This window comes from Ambystoma mexicanum, chromosome 2p (genome assembly GCF_040938575.1).
Source record: "Ambystoma mexicanum isolate Mex_15411 chromosome 2p, UKY_AmexF1_1, whole genome shotgun sequence".
Lineage (NCBI taxonomy): Eukaryota > Metazoa > Chordata > Amphibia > Caudata > Ambystomatidae > Ambystoma > Ambystoma mexicanum.
The window spans coordinates 1,287,193,337-1,287,216,845 of NC_090923.1; the positions used below are offsets into that span (position 1 = coordinate 1,287,193,337).

At 46.7% G+C, this 23,509-nt stretch overlaps 1 protein-coding gene across 1 annotated transcript in view; it reads left to right on the top strand.

The window, feature by feature from the left end:
- The window catches only part of VWA3A (von Willebrand factor A domain containing 3A), a 2,090,411-nt gene that overhangs the window by 1,123,478 nt on the left and 943,424 nt on the right, over window positions 1-23,509 (top strand). Inside the window, exon 20 of the mRNA XM_069645605.1 lies at window positions 13,073-13,268. Within this exon, the coding sequence (XP_069501706.1) occupies window positions 13,073-13,268 (196 nt within the window). The remainder of the gene's footprint in view (window positions 1-13,072; window positions 13,269-23,509) is intronic.

The window sequence follows — 23,509 nt, forward strand, 5'->3', positions numbered from 1 at the left end:
AGAGCAATTCAAGGTAGGTAGGAGAGGCTAAGTCTCAGGAGTAGTGATCGGAGGTCTTGGATGAGCACACACAGCAAGGCGACAAGAATTACCCTTAGACAGTAGAATATCAAAAATACACAATGTATTAGGGTCAGAACAAACACAAGTGAATAATGGAAAACACAGTAATATCACTATTTAAACACACCCTATGTAAAATATATGTACAATCACTTTTCGGTCAATGCAGTAAAGTGCGGTTTCCTGCCAGGCGGAAAAGCAGATAAACTTTAATACATTGGCCAACTCCAGAGAGGAGTATCCCTAACTTAAAAAGTCCAGTCCTACGAAGATTGGAGCCATGTGCTCAGTGTCAAGTTTGTGCGTAAAAGCACTCAGTGATGCGTAAAGCTTACAAAGGACAATATTCGACGGGAAGGAAAAGTTAGCAACAGATTCTAGAGTGTGGCAATTCGGCTCTGAGAGTCAGAGGAGGATCTGCTGCGGAGAACAAAGCTGTCCCCAACTTTTTGAAAGCTTTAGGAAGCAAGAGCCAGCCAAGGCAAGAACCACCAGGGATCCTTTGTGCATAAAAAACAGGTTGAATGAACTAGGGACCACTGGTAAGTGGTATGATTACTCACTGCCCTTAGTTCACTCCGTTTCCAAACTTGGCAGGCTTGGAAATGGTTGGCTGGAGTACGAAATCCTCTTCTTGGTTAAGCTTCAAAGTGCACAGGCGCTGCGGGTGCAGATGTGGGTCCGCTTTACAACTGGAGCTGGATCTCTCGTCACGAATGCAGGACAAAGAACGCACTGATACAGCTGGACTCAGGATATTTGAAGAAAGGCAGGAAAGTCACCAGCAGCGACAGCCACTGTCCCACAGTGATGCAGGGGCACCCAAGTCTTGCGGTCTAACGCATGCTCCTCTCTCGTGGCACAAAGCAACTGGGTCAACAAAATTTGGCAAGTCAATGCTTTGCAGTGCAAAATAGGATTTCCCCAAAGCTTGAGGCAAAACTTGATGTAGCAATGCTCCAATGCAGCTGCAAAGGCAGAAGCTGGTCAGACCACTGGTGGGCCCAGGGACACTTCCAAGAAGGCTTGTTTGCAGGGCAAAAAGGAGGCGTTGAAAGTGATTGGTCCCACTGCTCCAATGGGTTGAAGCACCTTTGCAGGTCTTCAGCGATTGGGCGCAAGCAGGGTTCTACCGGGACAACAGTGGGCTCAGACTAATAGGTCTTACTGGATTCAAAATCGGGACCTCATCGCCTTGGGGGACGAGTTTGCAAGTGAAGCTTTCTGGTCATACCAATGTTTGACCAACTCCTGACCAGCCTTCAACTTGTCACTGGCCTGAGCCAACACAGGGCCATCCTCTTTCTCAATCCCGGCACATAGTCCACTACATTTGTAGTGGGGAGCTCCCATCCTTCCCTAACTATGGCTAGGGGTCCCCTGACAGGGTGACCAAAGAGAAGTTCAAAGGGACTATACCCAACCCTGTGTTGAGAGGCCTCTCTGTAGACAAAGAGTAAGTTGTTACGCTCACCTGGCTCCCACAGAGGCGTCGATCTGGACTGGACTGCTGCGGTCTCCACCAATGTGACGCGTAGGGCCGAGATGACGGACTGGTCTGGCCCACCTAGCTTCGTTTGCTTGGCCCATAGGAATATTCTTCTACAAATGGAGAAAGGGAATTAACCACCCATGGAGTTGAGCGTAAATCCCCCCCAGCCCGCTGTTCTCCCCACTGATCACCTTGGATGTCCCCTCTTATAGTCTCATCTGATGAATTGAAAAGATGAGCTCTCCATCCTGCATTGAGCGCAGGGGCGCGTAGATAACCAGCTGCTTCACTGGCTCGAAGGAATTGGTGAGTTCCAGGACAATATTGACTCTGATATTCCCGGCAAGACGCCGTAAGTATGTAGTTCGTAAGAGTTCAAATGCCTGACTTTCACTCTTGTCCGATTCCTTGCAGGTTGCAGCTTGACCCTACTGAAGAGTTCCTCGTGGCAACCGGTAATGTTCTGGTAAGGATTAGTATTATCCAATACAGTTCGATAAAATAATGTCCATATGTAACCTGTTGCTTTCTCCCTTATTTAGGCGCTGAGAGAAAGTATGAAGTCTCGGGGAATAATACCTCTGGCGGTAAAATCAGCTAAGTCTTTTGTGGTGAGGAGGGTTCCCCTTGTTAGTCCCTTGTTTCACCTTGCTGTCCTTTTTTTTCCCCTTAGGGGCTGGGGTTCGGCTAGGATGCAGTGGAAGCTGCGCCGACCCGTGAAGAAGAATAGTATCCCCAGTGGTAAGATCAGGTAAGTCTATGGGGGGGGTATTCCTCTGTGTATTCCCTTGGCTCACCTTGCTGCTGTTGTCTTCCCTCTTTAGGTGCCGGAGTGCGGCGGTAACATGCAGGAGGATGCGGTGAAATGTGAAGATGCTGCGAAGGCCGGTGAGTTCAGCGCAGCGCTGCAGCAGGCGAGGCGACGCGCATAAAATAACTTCTTTCTTCCAGCTCGAAGGCGCGATGGATTGGGAATTCAGGTAAGGATCAAAGGTATTGCTCTTGTTCTAACCTTTTCTCCTTCTTTCTCCCTTTTTCTAGGAGCTCCAAACTCGAGGCGGGCGTGGCAGAAGACTGCATGCAGACTTGCAGGCACGGTGAGCATTAAGCTGCTGGATGCAGAATAACGCGAAGCGTGTGCTGCTCTTTGGGCGTGGTTTAAATAGCCTTCAAAGTAGTCCCAGGTAAGTATTCCTCCCCAGCCCCACACAAGTAAAAAAATAGTCCCTAGGTAAAAAAGTCCCTTCCAAGCCTCATTTGGCTTGGAGCTCTTGCAGCATGGTCTGCATCAGGTAAGTTTGCAGCATGGTCTGCATCAGGTGAGTTTTAATCTATGAGCCTGGCGCCTGACTGCACCCAAATAGCCCCTAGCAGGGGTTGTTGGGTTTACTTGGGGTAACTTGATGCCTGCTTCTGGGGTTGCTGGACTTGGTCTGGGTCCCTGGGGTTAGGCGTCATGACATAAGTATGGTAAAAGGAGATCCCACTTTCTCCTCTGGGGCTCCTCAAGAGCTCCAACCATGCGTTTGAGAGTTTTGTTAAATCTCTCAACTAAGCCATTGGTTTGTGGATGATAAGCTGATGAAAACATATAGGAGATCCCACACTGCTTCCACATGGCTTACATGTACTTGGGCATGAGGTTGCTGCCTCTGTCAGACCCAATGTCTTTAGGGAAGCCAACCCTAGTGAATATGTTAAGCAATGCCTTAGCAAGTGACTTGGCAGTTACTTTCTTCAGTGGGATGGCTTCAGGATATCTGGTGGCATGTTCAACTAACACCAGAATAAACCTGCTGCCGGAGAATGTTGGAGAGTCAAGGGGGCCAACAATGTCACTCCATTCCCTCTCAAATGGTACACTCACTACAGGGAGTGGTACCAATGGAGCCTGTATTGTTGTCCCACTTTTACCAGAGATTTTAGCAATTGGCACAACTTCTGCTGTGGCCTACTACCTGGACCCCCATCTTGGGCCAGTAGAAATTCATGGATAACTTCTCCTTAGTCTTCTTGATACCAAGATGACCTGCAAGGGGGACCTCATGTGCCAACTGCCAGGAGAAAGGGTCTCACTTGAAGGGGGACCACCAACCTCAACCTCCTATGGTCCCCTTCAGTGGACTCTGTGGGCTCACTATATAGTTGCCAACCTTCCCAATAAATTCTTTTTTCACCCTAAAGCTGGGAACAGGCCTGTCTCCTGAGGCCTTCCAAATATGGGCACTCACGTTGGCCCTTACTGAACTCTTCCTTATCAGTACCACGTTCTGCAAGTAAACTTTGCAATTCAGGATGGTCATGTGGGTTTAGTATTTCAGGCAACCCGTCTTCCTCGTCCGATTCAGGGGCTTGGCCAACTGCCTCTACCTCAGTGGAAGGTGAGTTGGAGGGTGGGGGGTATAGTATTCCGTTTCCCTCTCTTTTGCTTTTTGACTCCTTTTAACCTTGGGTTTCCCCTTTGGCTTTGGCTCAGCCTTGGACTTGGCCAAGGCAGCCTTGGTCTGAGACCTTGGGCAGGGTCATTCTGCTACATCTCCCACAATACCTATGTGTTCAGAGTGGCTTCCTTTCTATTAATACAAAGCTGGATGACATCGTTTCCACCATGGGCTCCCTTAAGGCTAGAGTGGAAAAGGAGAGTTCACGTGTCACAGAGGCTGAAAACAGAATAAGCACCAATGAAGACACCATCACACACCATACCTGAGATATTGCCCAGATCAAAGGAGACTTGGCCAAATTGCAAAACAAGTGCGAAGATCTCGAATCGAGATCAAGGAGGAACAACATCCGAGTGGTGGGGGTTTCTGAATCCTTTGGGAAAAGCCAGATAGAGCGGCAATTGGAGGAGCTACTTAAAACCTTGTTTGGACGGGAGGCATTCTCTGAACACTTTCTGGTCGAAAGAGCACATCGCACTTTGGCCCCGGCTCCTAAGCCGGGTGCCCCGCCACGCACTATTATTGCAAAACTCCTGAATTACAGAGACAGGGACACAATCCTGCGCAGGGCAAGAGAGACAGGAACACTTCAATTTGAAGAAAATCGCATTCATATATATCCTGACTTGTCTGCTGGGGTACAGGCGAACAGGAGATCCTACGAGCCGGTTAAGAAGCTCCTGCGAGAGCGTCAAATCCCATACGCTCTCATTTTTCCTGCCAAAATGCGGATCCAGCACGCAGGCAGGGTGCATTTTTTTGAATCTCCGGCTGAGGCTACGCACTACATCGAAACCTCTACCTCTTCCTCCCAAGGGGGGCAGACCACCGCAAAACAGTCCCAGACCGGGAGACTGAAGGGGGATTATGATCTCATGAGACAACCGCAGATATAACATAAGGTGCTTGAGGGGCGTAATTAAGAAAATATGTAATACTTATTGGTCCAGGCACTTCGATTAAGGGGAGGCTGGGACCCAGTCGGCGGCCATGTGAAGCAACATGGCTACCCTCGCAATGTTCCACGAGTTTGGTTTGATCCATTGTCAAGTTGGCGGTGACAATGAGGGTGGGGGGGGGCGGGAAGGGGAGTTGGGATTGGACGTTACAGTTCTAGACTAGCCCTACTGTGGCACAAAGTTGGTAATTATGACCTGAAACGTAAAAATGTGGTCACATTTGGACCGGTACCGAGCAAAGTATATGAATACTATAGAACCGTCGTTCGTGACGATGGCAGATACTTCCTCATGATGTGCAGGCGAGGGGCTGACGGTTAAACTGTTAACATGGAATGTTCGGGGGCTAAATAATCATATGAAAGCCAAAAAAATTGGTAACTACATCGCCAGACACAGCCCCCAGATACTGATGTTACAAGAAACTCATATGGTGGGGACCGATAATATGCACATATTGCCTAGATGGGGATCCCTTAGGTTCTACACAGACTATTCGTCTCAGTCCAAGGGGGTCATCACACTCATACATCCAGGGCTGGGGTTTAGGCCAGAAGGCCACAGGGTTGACTCGCTGGGGAGGTATGTTTTGGTATGGGGGGAGATCGCCTCTCAGCGCCTTCTCCTAGTCAACACGTATGGGCCCAATGTCGACGACCCTGTCTTTTACTTAGAATTGTATCAGATAATTGTTTCGCTTGAAATTTCAAGGGTCATTTGGGGTGGGGATTTTAATCTGGTTCTTGACTCGAGCCTAGACAGGGCCTCTAAGGCTGTTAGAGCTCCTAGTAAAGCCACCCAGACTCTGGCACATATCCTGTCTCAACTTCTGTTAGTGGATTCCTGGAGGGAGCTAATCCTGATAGTAGACGATACACATTTTACTCTTCAGTCCACGACTCTGAATCAAGAATTGATTACTGGTTGGTCTCTTCATCAATGACGACGGCACTGAGGGGATGTGAAATTCTTCCACGCACTATGTCAGACCATTCCCCAGTGTTGTTAGACCTATTGCTCCAGAATGTTCCCGCACCCGCCAGAAGGTGGAGAATGCCCGGCGGAATGCTAGCAGACCCCGGGGAAGTTGAGACATTGCATGTTGATATTGTGGAGTATTTGGTGAACAATGTGGGATCGGTTGATAAGATTTCAACAGTATGGGAGTCCTTTAAGGTTTGGTTAAGGGGGGTGTTGATATCCAGGTCTGCTGGTATGCTTAAAAGGGTGAGAACCGAGTTAACTGAGGTTGAGACCAAACTAGATAGGCTAGAAACAGAATACACACATACTCAAAACAAAGACATATTGGGAGACATACAGGCACACCTGCAAGAGTTTAACAAGTTGGCCGGCAGAGAGGTGCAATATATCACGGCACCCATACGAGCTTGCAGATATGGAGAAGGGAATAAGGCAGGCAGAACCCTACAAATTTACTTAAGCAGGGTAGACAACCCACCCTGATCACTAGTATTCATACAGCCCAAGGCGATGTACGCCTCACTGACGCAGATATAAATGGGGAATTTGAGAACTTCTATAAACCTCCTCTACTCAAACAAAGATGTGAAGTCACTCCCGGAAATTAGGTCATATTTAGAGGCCCTCTCACTCCCTAAGCTCCCTGAGGAGGAACGCCTCGCCATGGACCTACCGATAACCCCAGACGAGGTCACGGAAGCAATCAAGGGGCTGGCGTCAGGCAGAGCCCCTAGGTCGGATGGAATTGGGGCTGAATTTTACAAAGAGTTCCGCGAGGAACTTGTCCCTGTATTAATGCAGGTTTGGGAGGAGGCTCTTGAAAATAAAATCCTGCCTCCAACCATGAGGGAGGCTGTAATAACGGTCCTCCCCAAGCCACGACGACCACCACAGGATGTATCGTCATACAGACCCCTGTCACTTATAAACACAGACGCAAAAATATTTGCTAAAGTCCTGGCGAACCTACTTCTCCCGGCTGTTCCCACCCTTGTCCACCCTGATCAGAATGGGTTTATTCCCACAAGGTCCACCGCCCTGAACCTGCGTAGGCTTTTTGGCATTATGGCACAGATAGATCCGGGAAGAAGCGCGGTGGCTATAGCCCTCGATGCAGAGAAGGCATTCGACTCTGTCTCGTGGGTTTACCTTCTTGCGGTTCTTGAGGCTTTCGGGGTGGGCCCCCATTTTGTAAACTATGTCAGGTTGCTATATACAAAACCTGGTGCACGAGTGTTAACCAATAAAACCATCTCTGATATGTTCCTTTTGGGCAGGGGTACCAGACAGGGATGCTAACCATCGAACCAATGGCGGCCGCGGTCAGATTGAGACACACACACCGAGGGATCACGATGAAAGGGTCCACCCAGCTGGTTTCACTCTATGCAGATGACACATTATTATATATCAAAGAACCCAAGGTAAATATAACACCTATAATGGAAGAGATACAGGAATTTGCAGCATATTCCGGGTACACCATAAACAAGACCAAGTCTGAGATCTTTCCACTTACCCCGGCCACTAGGCGGCCCCCCACCACTGGAGGGCTTAAATGGTCAGAATACCACATCAGATACTTGGGGGTTCTGGTATCTAGAGACAAACACACGCTGTACTCCGACAATCATGAGATTGCACTACGTAACATAAGCACGAAACTCCAGATTTGGGGACGCCTCCCACTCTCGCTGGCAGGTAGTCGCGGTCCTTAAAATGGTGATCCTTCCCAAGTTACTGTACCTCTTTGTCAACATCCCCATATGGCCGGGCAGAGTCTTTTTTTACCAAACTCCGATCTATAGCTGTCACATTTCTCTGGGGCGGAAAAACGGCTAGAATAAGCTGGGAAAAAATGACGGAACCGTATTCCATGGAAGGCATAGCGGCCCCCGACTTTGAGCTTTATTATTATGTTTCCCAGGCACAGTTTGCAAAACACTGGTATGAGCCCCCAGAAAACACACCACACGCATTGATAGAGGAACATCCCACACACCCCACAAATATACAATCTGTCCTTTTTGACACAAAGTATAGAGATACTTGTGATTACAACCCTGTGAGCTGCACTGTAAGGGCATGGGAGGCAATATTCAAAAGGTTAAAGATTGAGACACCCTATAGCCCGGAGCTTTCCAGGCTTGCCTCCCACTCATGACACTAGCATACAAGAATTGTGGGACCCAGATGGGGAAATGAAAGTAGGTGATATGTTTGTAGAAGGGAAGTTTGCGGATCTGAAGTTGTTCTTGAGGGCACTGGGAGATGGACCACTTAAAACTCTCCAATACTACCGTATGAGGTCTGCATTTATTAAGCGATGGCCGCTGTTCCCGGATGAACCAGTGGCTCATCCGTGTATACAGTTAATAACAGCTACTAAAGGCTTGGGGATCTCCAAGTTATACACCACGGTTCAGGCCCACACCCCTACACTGAACCACGTTAAGGAGAGGTGGGAGGCAGACCTACAGACACCAATTGAGGAGGAAAAATGGGCAAGGTATTGCATGCTTACTAAAAACATCTCACTTAATTCTGGTTTGAGATTGATTCAATTCAAGATCCTAAATAGGCTACATTATACACCCGCCAAGGTGGCTAGGTTTGTACCGGGTGCCTCCGACTCCTGCCCTAAATGCGATACACCTCAGGCTGATGCCTTTCATATGTACTGGAAATGTCCGGTGGTGGCGGGGTTCTGGAGAGAAGTGGCAGAATTACTGGAAGAAATAATACAAGTTCCCCCGGTTATGACTCCTCAGAAATACTTATTTGGCGATATTGGCAAATGTTCCGAAAAAATTTGAAGATTATTCAATATTATTTGTGCCATGGCAAAAAAATGCATACTTCAGAAATGGAAGAGTCCTGCCCCGCCCAGTATGAATCATTTTTTGCAAGAATTAACGCATGTAAATGAGGCAGAAGAACAATTTGTTATGACCCAACCTACAGCATGCAGGCCCAAGGACATATGGGGCCCCTTCAGGGTCTATTTATGTAACACGATTGAGAATGATGACATGCCATTGTAACAGTATACATAGAACTATGGTTAAATGCACTCTTTGTCATATATGCAAGTTTCTATGAGATGTGGTGCCGTTGTACCTTTGTGACCATCAATAAAGAAAGTTTAAAAAAAAAGAAAGCAGGGTTTTCCTTCTCCTAACTTTCTTTCGGCATCCCTCTGTCAGGTTCACACTTGACTTTCTCCACAGTTCAAAACCTTGTCGGAAAACGGGGTTCCCTTCCCCTAGCTTTCTCCTGGTAATGGGTCAGAGACTTTTGGTTGTGCATAGGATTTGACGTGACCCTTTTAGGACCACTGACGCCACACGCAGCCCTTTCCTGGGGCTGACCACTCTGCAGCTGGCCCTTGTCAGGATTTTGTTAACAGTTCAAACATACACACAAGTTCTTTCTTCATGCGTTCAAAATGTTGCTACTTGCACCCTTGGGCTCAACACAGTTCGGTTTGCTATCAGCTTCCTCTGACTCACCGGCTGTGCTGAACCAGTTTGCTTCTCTGATCTCTGGAGTCAAGGATAGTACCATGGTAGCCAGCTTGCCTCCCCACCTGCTTTATCCATGCAGGAGGTCCCCGTGCACCGCTGACACCTGCTGCTCTGTTCGCCAACTGTAACCGGTCTTAGATTTCCCTTTCGGAGGCTTCACGGGTCTGAGTTGAAAAGGGCAAGGGCAGTTCCCCCTTCATCCCTCCATGTCGTGCCGCCTTTCTCCTCCGCTTGAACTGCCGGTTTGGTGTAGCTGTCTCCTCATGCATTTGGCCTTGCTCGAAGTGTGCTTTCGTGCTCTACCTTTTTTCCCTGTGGGGAAGGTAAAGGGCCGCCGGGTGCGCCTAGTTATTGTCAAATGCCTGACCTGTGTGTTGGGACATGTCAAGTAAATGGCTCTGCTGTTTGTCCGTTGTCTGTTACTGTGTAAGAGTGCTCATGTTGGAAAAGTGTGGGGGGCGGTAGAGCTTCTAAATATCCTACCGGGTAGGAAAGGAGAAAGGTGTTACAAGGAAGGGGATACTGCATCTGAACCCTCAGTGTCCCACTTCCACTCCCCGAAAGACCCCTCACCCAGGTGATTTCCCCCCCCTCCCCATTGGTCCACCACCAGGAATTGGAATCAATAGCAATGGCCAAGTCCTGGCCACCTGGATGACAGCTTTCTGGGGACTAGCGGGTGAGACACCTTCAGGTTTCTCACACTACACACGTGACATGCATTAGCTCGTGAAAAGCACCGGCTTTCGCAGGTGAATGCATGCCCAAATACGGACTCCCCGGGTCTTCAAAGACCAGGAGGAAGGTGTGAGGAACTCATGGTGACAACAAGTAAGACAGACACAAGTGATCACAGTTCAATGGTGTTTATTGAACAATGAATGCTGTGTGCAGGTTGGGAAAACACCTAATCAAAACCTAAATCTAAGATGGGAGCAAGCGTCAACCATCAAATGAACAATAAAGCAGTCCTAGTGGTGTTGTCTAAAAAATAAAATAAAAAGGGGCCTATGCTAGGAAACCTATTACCAAACCCTCACAACTAATACAAAAAGGGGTATGAGATAGTTTGCAAGAAAAGAAAGAAGTATTCTCAAATAATGTCAGGATCCGATAGCTTGGGTCTCCCTTCCCAAGTTTTGGACACAGGGTAAAATGGGAGCTTGGAGCTTAGATTCCCCAGCACGAGACGACAGTTCCAATGACAGTTCTCAGCACCGTCAATGGCCAAGTCTCGTTTCCTTAGAAAGTCTCTTGGCTCTGGGGCCTGATGTGTTCAAATAACAAAACCAAAAGTTTCTTTAACAAATGAACGTTCGTTCCCAATGTTCACTGGGTGATGGGTTCACCCCGGGGTCCCCCTCTTCTGGGCGTGTTGACCCTTCTCAATTGTTTGTCACAATATACCACAGTTGAAACAACTTTGGGTGATAGCTTCACCCCTGGATCTCCCTCAGTCGGGCTCAAACCCCTCTTTACTTTAGCGTGATTCAATTCCCTCAGTTTCTCAATGTTTACTCTCAGTGCAGGATTTACTTCCCTTTATCTAACACTGCTTGAAGATCAAAGTCTTTCAATTGTACAGGGATTTTGCTTGACCCTCTGTATGACCACTTTGATGAATTTCACCAGCCCTCCTACGGCCTCCTGGTAACTGTAGTTTCTCTTATATTGGGCTTGATCAAGGTCTCTCGAGTTAGCACCCACGTGGTGCCGGTTTCCCTTTGCAGCTGGCCTCCCCTTCCACCTTTTTACAGTTCATTCGAAGTTTCTTAAACTTGGTTCAAATTTGCCACTTTGCGCTTCTCATTCAACACAGCCCGGTTCTTATCAATTCTTCCCTCGACTCACCAGTTGTGATGAAACGCTTGGCTGTTGCCTCTCAGGAGTCAAGCCGGTACCACGGGTGCAAGAGCTTCCCTTGCTCCTGCTTATCAGCATAGGTTTGCACCGTTGAATCAGCAAAATTGGATTAGCAGCCAAAACACATACATCCAGAGAAACAAAACCTCTCAGTACTGACTGCCTAAGGACAAGTCAGTTTCCCCAGAAGGATGAGCGACATCCCAGTGGAGTGCAGCTGAAGGCTGTGCTTCACTGGCAGAAAGTCATGACAGGAGGCTGAAACAAAAGCAAAAAGTTAGGGGGGGTCTATAAATATAGATGTAAAATAGCAGTAAGTGACATTTTTCCTAACAGCATATGATGCCTGTATAATTTTATTGTATGTATAAATGTGAGGGACAGATAATATTAGAGTGTGTTTCTTTATTCTTAGTTTGACAGGTAGGGAAATCATTGTTCGGTGTGAGAAAGGGAGACGTTAAGCACACCCTTATTTTTTAATAAAATGGCTACTTGTGAGAAAACTTTAGCCACTTGTCCGTCTCGCGTTTCTGACCCCTTAACACTTCCCTGCCCTGGAGTGATCAGCATTGAAGAAAGTTGCCAAAAATGATTTAACACTGCCCTTTTTCTCTGAAATGAGACGCCATACTGCAACAATGGCAGCCCACGCTGCAAAATTTGAGATTCTAATGGATTGTGTCGGTTGTGTCATTGATTCCTCGACTTAGATATATTTGTATCCTGCTTTGCCATCTTGCAGATACTTTTGACAGGAGGGGGCACTGTGCAGCATCGTAGTTAATGTCCTTCGACAGTTGCCATTCCCACATCTGGATGTGATGTCGATGATAGTATAAATAGCACGCACCATGCACCTTGCCTTCATTCCATTTTTCTACATGCTTTTTCGACTCGCCTAATTGGTTCTGTTCGACTAACGTAATTCTTTTTGTGATTTAATCGCAATGTCTATGCCAAAAACAGGCTTTAAGAGATGTGTTGACTGTGACTCAAAAATGTTGATCACTGATCCGCACAAGATGGGTCGCTGTTGCTTCGGCGAAGAACATGAAGTCATTGAATGCGGCTCCTGCCAATCAGTGACTATTAATGCCTTGAAGGAGAGAAGATTGAAGCCCACCCTAGGTCGGTTGCTTTCAAAGTCTGTCTTCCACACCTTCAAAGAGAAAATCTTCCAAAGGTGGAAGTTCCACCACAGACAAGTCTCAAGAAAGGCCAAAAAAAGGATCTGAAATATCATAAATCAATACAATATAATCATACATTTTCAAGTTGTTTCATGTGGACTTAACGTCCGATTACTCTGAAGATAAGGTACTCTACCAAAATCCAAATACCTCTCTAGATTTATGCCCAGGTGGTTTTGACTCAGATATAATACAACTGAGGTAAAAGGTACTAGCAATGTTTATCCTAATCCAGAGTCTTTTACATTTTGTTGTTCACATTTTATTGTTTTATGCAATGTATAATTTGACAGCATGAGAATAATATGTCTTCTGGTTGAAAATGACACGTATGGATGGGAGCATTGACCCACCAGATAGTTACATTCAATTTGGTTTTGGTAATGTTCACTGTGGAAACGCATGATGATAATCTCCCATATAGCGAAATTCAATGCGTGTAATTTCCATATTTTTTGTCATTTGCGTCAGTTGACTGTATTTATTTGGTCGGATACACTGTCCAGATGAAGCAGTAGGTGAATCATCATTCTTATTGGTTTTCTAGGATGTAGTCACTGCTTATATTGCTGAGGCCTGTGGAGGCTGTGACTTGCAGCTGCACGTCTGTCTGTTTACCATCAATGCTGTTGATTATGATGATACTATTCCAGCCCAATACACAAGCACAAAAGACACTTCTGGCATTTTGAGGGAAATCGCACATGCCGCCAATGGAAGGTTTCACTGGTTCGAAGAAACAGGTATCCAATAACATTTCAAAGTAATGTTGTTTTAGCTTCTAGCTATACATACCTATTGTAAATTGTATCTTGAAGACGGTGCATGCCCTTAACTTCATAACATTAATAAAATATAGTTGGAAAATTCAGACTGTATTTCCACCATTACAGGTCCAGCGTTACAATGGGCTTTTCTCCCGCAGATTCCTCATCTGATAGATATCCTCATCCAGCTCTGCTGGTTGGAAACGTTTTAACAGGGGGGCGTAGTGGACCTTGACTCGAACGTCGGTCTGTCTTGCTTGGTGCTCAATCGTCAGTTCCGAACATGACGTCAGTCATCATATATATCACACGTCACTATGCCCAGTACATTCATGACCACAGGCAGAGTTTCTAATTCTAGTCCTAGGAAAGTACAGCTCCAGGAAGGTTCTTAAAGGAATTCGGGTATTTGTCCTAGTTGTGTTACTGTTAATTAAGTTCCCTATTGAATATATTGGTTCTGGGTTCCTTAATGGCTGCTAGGTAGTCCCCCTCAATTATGTAACCAGCGGGTCTAGTCGTTCGCCTATTTAAGCCCCACCCATCTGGAGGCTCGCGCTTCGTTAATCTGTTATCGGATGTAACGCTCGCTGCGTTTCTTCAGCCCTAAGCCCACAGCTGTTTTCCACAGATATTTATCCTTTCATCTCCGTCAGTTTTGTACAGTATATTTACATAGTTCCCCTTTCCTGCTGCCTTTGACCACTTCAGTTCGAGTTGAGCGCTCGTTAGGGTTATTTGTTTCCTGTCAACAGGGACGCCTCTCCTCAGTTTGAGAACGCATTCATTCACACGCAAGTACTATTTTTGTTTTGAAGGATTTACTGATACATTTCCCTCACTCCAATTGCTTGTGTTACTCTTTTATGAAAGGTTGCTTACCTTTAGAGGAAATTCGTTTTTAGTGGACAGCGTGTGTTTTAGTAGTATGCTCATTTTGGACACACACTCACTTCTGTCATTGCTCACATTTTAAATAGGCATTTCTACACATTGTTGCCGAGTTGTTGTCCGTGAGATTTTGTTACACGTTATTTCAGAATTTACGGATGATGTCACGCATTAAATGAAAAGGTTCACACTACGCAGTTTTCATTCAGTTTGTGTGCCATTATTCTTTTTTCACACTCAAAAGAACTCCATGTCCATTTATTAGTACGGAGGCTTAACCCTTTATTTTTCCAGTCACCTGAATAGTTAACTCACCATACTGTTACAGCATACAGGTTCCTCAGTTGGCGCTTCTTGACAGCCTTAAGGTTTATACCATTGTGCAGATTGTTATTCTACTCGCTTAGTGATGAGTGCAGCTCATTTTTTCATTTATGGTATTTATTTAGGCTTAGGCTGTCACCCACCTTTTATTACAGACTCCCTCAATTCCATTGTTCCATTCTATTGAAAATAAAGGAACTTAGCCCCCGTAGTATAATAGTCCTTCCTCCTGGGCTCTACCATCTTCAGGACATGCGCCCCTGTAAGAACAGGATGGATAGTTCATCAAATTAAATACTAAGGTGAGCTATAGTTGTGTCAGAATATCCCTATAGTTTATATATATATATATATATATATATAGGAAGTAAATTAAGGAGGGGAATTTGTTATTTTTTCCACAGAATTCCAGTGTCTAGTCTGAAGGGGAAGGTTGAAGTCACTCGGAACTCCAGCGGTCCATGCAGAGTCCAGATAAGTGTTACAAGTACCTCAGTTCCTTTTTTCTGCGAGCTTGCACGCTGCTTGAGGAAGACGACATTGAGTATTCGACGCTTCCTTTTTGACTAAATTCATCAAATTTCTTCCTAAAACCTCAACCGCAATGTCTGATCTCTGGATTTCGGGCTTTAAAAGGTGCACCAACTGCCATTTCAAAATGTCAGTAAACCGACCCGCTGTCATGATCTCTGCTTCCAAAAGGTCAGGGTTTTCTCAACTCCCTTGGAAGCAGATCCATAACCCAGGTTCCGAGTGCCAACCAGTCCCAATTGGGACCTTTTGGACCCAGTCCTGGCGCCAGTGGCACCAGGCTCATAAATATGCCCAGTCCCAGCGCTGGAAGCGCCGGGCTCATAATGCATGGATGGACTTATCTGCAGCAGACCATGCTGCTTACTTGCCTGCCAGTTGAGCCTATTATCCTCTTCTGTTTGGAACTACTTTTCCTGTTGGGTGAGGCAGGAGCCACTCCCTAGATTCAGAACACTGGAACTCTTCTAGAAAGCAGGAACTCTTTTCTTACCTAGGCGTGGCTGTGGAAGGAGACACCGAAGCACTACAGGAGGCTATTTAAACCACACCCGATGGATGAATCTTGCTTTGCGTTATTCTGCATCCTCTGCAGCAGAACGCTCATCGTGTCTTCTGCATCTGATCCTGGGCCTAAGGAAAAAGGCTTACCATCCTGAATCCAGTCTTCAGCAACACCTATAAAGACAAGAAAGAACAGGTTAGCATTACGGTCTTCAGTGACAGCTCTTCACTTACCTGGTCCATCGGCTGTCACCAACGCCTCGCGCTGCATTCCGGCATCTGAAAGACAAAGGCTTACCTACTCTTCGTGCGCTCCGGAGGTCTTCACACTGCATTCCGGCATCTGAAAGACAAAAGCTTACCAACTCTTCGCACGCTCCGGAGGCCTTCGGCGCTGCTTCCCGCATCTGAAAGACAAAACAAGGTGCGTTTAAAGACATTGGGGAACTTTAATACTCACGTGCCATTACTCCTTTCCACATCTAACCCAGTGGGTATTCCGGCACCCTGCAGCCGCTCCGAACTTGTACCTGCAAAATAAAAAGACAGTTAGAGCGCATCGTGAAGCAGGCAACAAGCGCTTACTTACGTGCTTCCAGGCGCTTCTATTCATCACACGGGCTCCATCTTCAACTCACTTCAGCCCGTCATCCGCCATCGCCGGAATCCTGCAAAACAAGAAACATCATTACTAAAGACTTTAAAGACATTAGAATTACTCGAAACTTACCGTTCGTGCAGTAAACGACGGACAGCAGTCCTCTGAAGTCAAGAGGCCTGCTCCCCTTATCCAGTGAAGAAACTGGTTACAGCACCCTGCCCCGAGGCAGATGGAGAGCACGGCGTTCACTTACCTAAGGTGAGAGCGTTAACCTTTGGGGTTCTACAGGAGAAGAGAAAGGGAAGAAGAGAGAGACATTCAGTAACCCAGTTCCTTAATCCCATATTTTCTATCTGCAGACATCTTACCCTTCGAGGCAGACATACAGTGCACAGAGGTCCAGCCCAAAGAGCCAGCCGTGTGTTACACATCACCTTTGAAGATACGGTATACGCCCAGTCAAGACCGGCGCCTCTACGGGAATCAGGTGAGCGTTACACCCGCACAACAATTGTCGGTAGTGTCTGGCTGCGGATCACGACACTGAGGGATGTGCGTCATACTCCAAGATGCACTCGAAATCCATTCGTGAGCGGCCCACCAAACTTGGTTTGGGCCGACACTGATATCTCGGGCATGGTCGCTCGTCCGTTCCTCCGAGGCTGAGATGGAAGGGCCCACCCCTGAAAAAGAGAAGGAAAAGCATCAAAGGAAGGACAAAAAGCGGTCACACTCAAGGAGCCACTCTTCTTCGACTTCATCGCGTAAGAAGAAGAGGTGCCACCACCATCAACACAAGTCCACCTTGTCATCAGAAAAAGTAAGCCCTCGGCTGGGCCAATCACTCCAGAAGAGGGGGACAGTTTCAAAAAAGAAATGCTATACATGTTTAAGCCACAGGCGGCTGCAGGTGCGTGTGTACTACCCGAACAGCAAGCCTCAGTGGCAAAAGCGGCGCTCGGCCCTCCCAACCCCGTACATTCCAAACCTTCAACGCCATCAGGGTCAGAGAAGCCTTCAGACTCGATGCTGAAAAAGGATTAGAAACCATTGACGGGCGGTCCTTCTTGACGAGAGCATTGAGAGGCCTGACGTTCCCAACGTCAGTGATACCCAAGCCCCGGCCGGCGTCGACGGCTGTTCCGTCCACATTAAAAGAGAAGCCCTTGGCGCTGACTATTGGCAACTGATCCTTCGTCCCTTTCTCCAGGTACGGATTCTTCGAATCCATAGCATCGATTTTTGCCACCGACCATGGCGATGACCAGGCGGACATCGATCCCATGTATAGAGGGTCGGGAGGTGTCAATTTTTTTTTTTTCCGATGATCGAGCAGACCTATTGGCATTAGTCCAAGGATTACACGATCACAGCGGTTAGGATACGTCTCCAGATGTGGAACTTCAGCTGTGTCCACCCCACACCCATGCTAATTTTAGGGCCCTACTAGAAATGGTAGTAGAAACCCTAGGTTTGAAGTCCTCTTCAGCACCTGTTCAGGGCTACAAATTCACGGACATCTTAGATGAAGGTCCTGTGACAGAGCATAATATGCAACTTAATACGGCAATTGCAGACCCCCTAGCCGTCTTGTGGCAACATCCCTGCCCCATTCCCCCAGTCATCTCTAGCTTTATGGAGAAGTACAGGCCGGCAGCCAGCAAGAGGAGATCCATCTTTCTGGGCTCCTCGCCCTTCTCGTGAAGGGCTTGTTGTGCAGGCAGCCACAATCCCCACCAGGCCTGCGGCTTCTACTTCAAATCTGCTTCCAGACAGGGAGGTCAAAAGGTTGGAAGTTCTTTACTTCTGGCACCATGGCATTGCACACCACCAATGTGGCCTGTGGATTTACAAATTATTCCTTTGGTTTATGGAAAGCCGTGCAGCAGGCAACGCAATACATCCCTAAAGGTGAAATGCAGTATGGGTTTACACGGCTGGTGGAAGATGAGGAAGAGGTAGCCAAGCAGTCGTTGCAAACGGGCCTGGACGTGGCCGACTGCGTTGGCCGTTCCATGGGGTCTGCGGTAGTCTTTAGGAGGCAATCCTATCTCAAAACCTCTGGCTTCTCCCCGAACGTCCAGAATAGGCTACTGGACATGCCTTTCGAGGGAGAGTTTATTTTCGGCCAGAAGGCTGATGACTCTTTGGAAAAGTGTAAGGAGTCAAAATTGGCTAAGAAATCGCTTGGCCTAGCTGCACAGCGAGCTAAACATGTCTTTAACTTTGCCTCTAGGGGCAGAGGCTACAGGCGCTATGTGCCTTATGGCAGGAAAGCATAGCTCCCACAGCCCAGGCATAGACATAAGCATTTGTAGCACCACGGAAGGGGCAGAGGGGTTTTCAGAGGCCAGCAAACAGTGTGGGGGCGGCACCGCCCCCTAAGCCGCTTTGTTTTTCTCCTCCCACAACGTACCGGTTTGTGGACGGTCGGCAGAACATTGGCCCCATTGGGAGGAAATTACCTCTGATACCTGGGCACTGCAGCTTGTTCGGGTTATTGTCTGTCGTTCCTTAGAAAACCACAGGACAGACCCCCACTCCAATCCAACCAAGACAGGAGGACCAGGAAGAACTACAAGTCCTGTTGTTGAAGGGTACAGTGGAAGAGGTACCTCCCAATCGGAGAGGGTCGGGTTGGTAGTCCCAGTATTTCCTGGTGCCCAAGAAGGGAGGAGGTCTCAGTCACATTCTGGACCTCAGGGCCTTGATAATGTTCCTGAGGAAAGACAAATTCAGGATGGTGGCGTTGAGAGAAATAGATCTGCAGGATGCTTATTTCCATGTGCCGATACATCAACAACACAGGAAATTCCTAAGGTTTCTCATAGGGGACAATCACTATCAGTTCAAAATGCTTACCTTTGGGTTGACCTCCGCTCCAAGGATCTTCACCAAGCTCATGGCGGTATTCGCGGCTCACCTGAAGAGATCTGGGGTCTTTGTATTTCCATACCTCGACGACTGACTGATCCGAGGGAAGTCGGTAGGGCAGGTCTAGTCATCAGGAGGACATCTGCCTGCTACTACAGGCTGGGCTTCTCCCTGAACTTGAAGTCCCATGTGACACAAGTCGAAAGGCTCCAGTTCATCGCAGCAGTCCTAGACACCCGGGTGTGGAAGGCTTTCGTTCCCGAGGAGAGATTTGACAGCATAGCACAGATGGTACACTTGTTTCCGGAATCACGCCACCTTACCAGCGGCTTCCTTCCTCTGCCTCTTAGGTGTCATTGTCTCCTGTATTTTTCTAGTGCCAGAGGCCAGGCTACACATAAGATACCTACAGTGGCTCTTAAGAGGTCAGTGGTCACAGTACCTCAGAGCTCTCATGGATCCCCTCAAGTTATTCAGCGAAATGTTGGACAGCCTCTGCTGGTTGACCGACCGCAGCAATCTTATGGTGGGGGAACCCTTCTGACGACCTTGGCCTCTGGCCTGAATGGTCAAAGATGCATTGCTGAAGGGTTGGGGCGCTCACTGCCAGGATTTGCACCTGAGCTGCCTTTGGTCAGCGACGGAAGGTAGGTGGCACATCAACAGGCTGGAGTTGCGAGCCATCAGGCTAGCCCTGAGGGCTTTCGCCTCATCTTTAATGGGAAACATGTCCTGATCCTGATGGAGAACATGGTGGCCATGCACTATCTGAACAAGCGGGGTGGAATACGCTCCCTCCCCCTTTTCAGCGAGGCGATGCAGCTGTGGTTCTGGTTGCTGGAAAATCAAGTCTCGGTCTCGGCAGTTCATCTGGCGGGGACAGAGAACGGCTTGGGTGGATGCTCTGAGCAGTCAGAGCACAGTCTTGCATGTGTGGGAAGTGTGCCAGGAAGTCCTGGAGGAGGTCCTCTCTCTCTGGGGTACCTCAGCAGTGGATCTGAGTACAACAGAAAGTGCAGACAGTTTTGCTTGAGGGAATTCCCAGCGAACGGTGCACTTTGGGAATGCGTTCTGGGTGGATTGGATCTTCCCCCTCCAATACACCTTCCCCTGATTCCCATCATCCCATGGGTTCTCAGGAGGTTGAAGAGGTTTCGAGCGACCATGATCTTGATAGCCCCAGACTGGGCAAGGAGAACATGATACTCTGATCTCTTGGATCTGACCATCTGTCCACCTCACGGGTTGCATCAGCTCCCAGATCTCCTGACCCAACCATAAGGTCGGGTACTCCACCCGGACCCGGAGTCCCTCAACCTACATGCATGTCTCTTGAGAGGATGAGGTGTGATGACTGGGACGTCTCAGAGGAGGTACTCGAGGAGTTGCTGGGTGCACACAGACCGTCTTCCAGATCTCTGAACACATGCAGATGGAGAAGATTTGAGGTGTGGTGCAGGGAACACGAGATTGATTCCATCTCTTGCCCCACCACTACAGTGATGGAGTTCCTTCTGTTAAGCCTTAGTGGACCTTGAGGTTACCACAGTCAAAGGATATTTGGCGGCCATGTCTGTGTTCAAAAGCACCCCAGATCAAGGTACTTTCTTCATGATCCCAGTTATGGCCCAATTCCTGAAGGGCTTTGTGAACATGTTTCCGCAACTCCCTTTGTTGTCCCAGACACTGGGATTTAAATCTAGTTCTGACATTCTTGATGGCGGCTCTGTTTGAGCCCATGCATTCCTGTTCTTTCAGACTGTTATCTTTGAAAACCGCCTTTTTGGTTGCCATCACGTCAGCCAGCAGAGTTGGTGAGTTGCAGGCCTTGTGTTGCAAGCCCCCGTTCCTGCGTTTTTTTCAGGAAAAGAAAAAAAGGGGGAACTGCGGTACGGTGCGTAGTGACATGGTATATATATACACGACTGATGTCATGTCTGGAGCCGATGATCGAGCACCGAGCAAGACGGATCGATGGCCGAGTCAAGGTCCACCTGTCGAAAGGTTTCCGAGTAGCAGAGCTGGATGAGGATATCTATTAGATGAGGAATATGCAGGAGATTCATTCATAGAAAGAACATTACGTTAAGTCATTTCTCCTTCTTTTGAGAAAAAATGAGTAGTGTGATTACCTTGAAACAGTATAGTGGTGTTGGGATCTTTTTTGGTTGTGTTTCATTAAGGGTATGATCCCCACATACTTATTTACCCTAAGTCTCTATTGAGTTATATGTGTTTTTGCATGACTGCTACCGCAAGACACATTTGTTTGGGTCAGTGTCTTTATCTGTTTTTCAAAATTAGATTCATTAGTGAGGAGTGAGAAAATCATTTTTTTAGCAATACCTTCTATTTACCTAAACACAGCTGGACAAGTGAACATGGCTGTTGAAAGGGTTAAGAGTTATGATGACAATTACGTTACTGAACTTTTGGCAAGAGCTTCTGTTTTTTTCAGATGAAGGTGAAGGATCATTGATTTCCAATTTGAGTAATTGGGATGAACTCCTCCAACTGAAAAAAATACTTTTATGCACGGATCTAACGGGGTCTATTTTGATTGAGTACCTTCGAACTGGAACTCAACCTCAAGGTTTCATTGTTCGTAACGAACCGTGCTTGTTTTTAGATAGTAAGAATGTTGTTATCCAATGGAGTTATATAGCCAACAAATGCAGCCGTGACTGGGTGATACTTATCATCGACACGGCTAAAGAGATGTCAGATAAAATAACGGGAGATTTATTAACAATGGAGGAAGAGATCAGGAAACTAGTGCCATCGGATGTTTTTAAGAAACGATGGGATGAAATACTGAGAGAGATAGGAGTTCAATGAGTTTTCTACACAAGAACGTATTAAATGAATGAAAAAAGATTTGTTTCACTTTTCTTATGAAAACAGCGTTAACAGGGCCTGTCGAGAGACGATTGGGATTACGCCCCACACCAGACAGACACGGAGTCACCAAACTTATTAGTAAATTTGTCTAGTTATGTACCTAATGTTGCTGAAATATCAGTGCTGAACAAGGATTTTGGTTTTGTCCCCACAACGAGCTACGATAAATTTAAAGCATGATTAGAGATTCAACGGCTGTTCAGGAAAATTCATTTGAATCAATTTTTTCAAAATAACATGTATGAAAAACAAGAAAATTTGAGTGGTTTACATAACCGTTCCACCTTCCGTCCACCTGTAACAAGCCATATGCCAGAGGCAGTGGTTTAAAAAAAAAAAAAGGGTGCTCCTTGATTTGGAGCAATGTCTGAAAGACGAGAACCATTCCAGAATTTAACTAGACCAGAACGCTTGGCAGTTAAAAATCTAGCCAAGAATGATAACATTATTATATGTAAAGCAGATAAAGGAGGAGCATTTGTGATGTTGGAACAATAGGCATATATAGATGAATGTAATCGTCAACTACATGACGTGTCATTCTATGAGGCAATTGAAGAATATCCTACCCTGCGATTACAGGTGTTCATCAATACAAAAGTTAAAAAAGCATACAATCGCGGCTAGATATGCAAACAGGAACAATATTTTCTAATAGCCAAATCACCCAGTATTCCGAAATGTTATATATTGCCTATACACAAGTCTCTTGTGAACCTTCCAGGCCGACCGATTGTTTCTGGGACAGGGTCCATGCTTGAACCTTTAACTAAATTTGCTGATAAACATCTAAAACCTTTCGTTCTGGGGATGGAATCGTTTGTACAGGACACTACTGAAATAACATAATTGAAGAATTTCCTTTTGACAACAGGCATCAGTTGTTGATTAGTTTAGATACTGTGTCACTGTACCCTTGTATTGCGCAAGTAGCCGCTCAAGCAGTGATTGAGGAATTATTACTGTCTAAACGAGGAGATGGAGTGACCCCAAACAGCTTCATACTTTGGTGTGCCGAAATGGCATTAAGAGAACTACTTTAGTTTTAATAACAGGATGTTCCACCAAAAACGTGGAACAGCAATCGGCTCATCTGTGGCCCCATATGTGGGCAAGCTTTATGTTGAATCTTTTGAAATATCGAGCATCTACAGTGAATCAAATCCTTTTCTATCAAATGTCCATTTATGGAGGAGATATATTGATGACATATTGGTAGTTTGGCATGGTGATGCCACAATGTATGAAGAATTTATGTTGTGGGTCAGTGACCAGAATGAGTTTCTGAAATTCACGTCTGCATATAGCCCTTCTGAAATAAATGTTTTGGATCTTACAATTTGGGTTCACGGACCCGATAGCACACAAAGTGAAACCTTTTCACAAAGCCACAGATAAGAACTTGCCAATTCAGTTCAGTAGTTGTCATCCCGTCACACTAGGGAAAACCTCCCCATAGGACACTTCCTGAGACTCGCACGTAATAGTTCTAATAAAAGAGCGTTTGAATTGCAAGCCACTGCACATTGTTCTAAATTGAAGACTTGCCTATGATGTCTATCATGTCATCTATACAGCATTGTAACCTCAG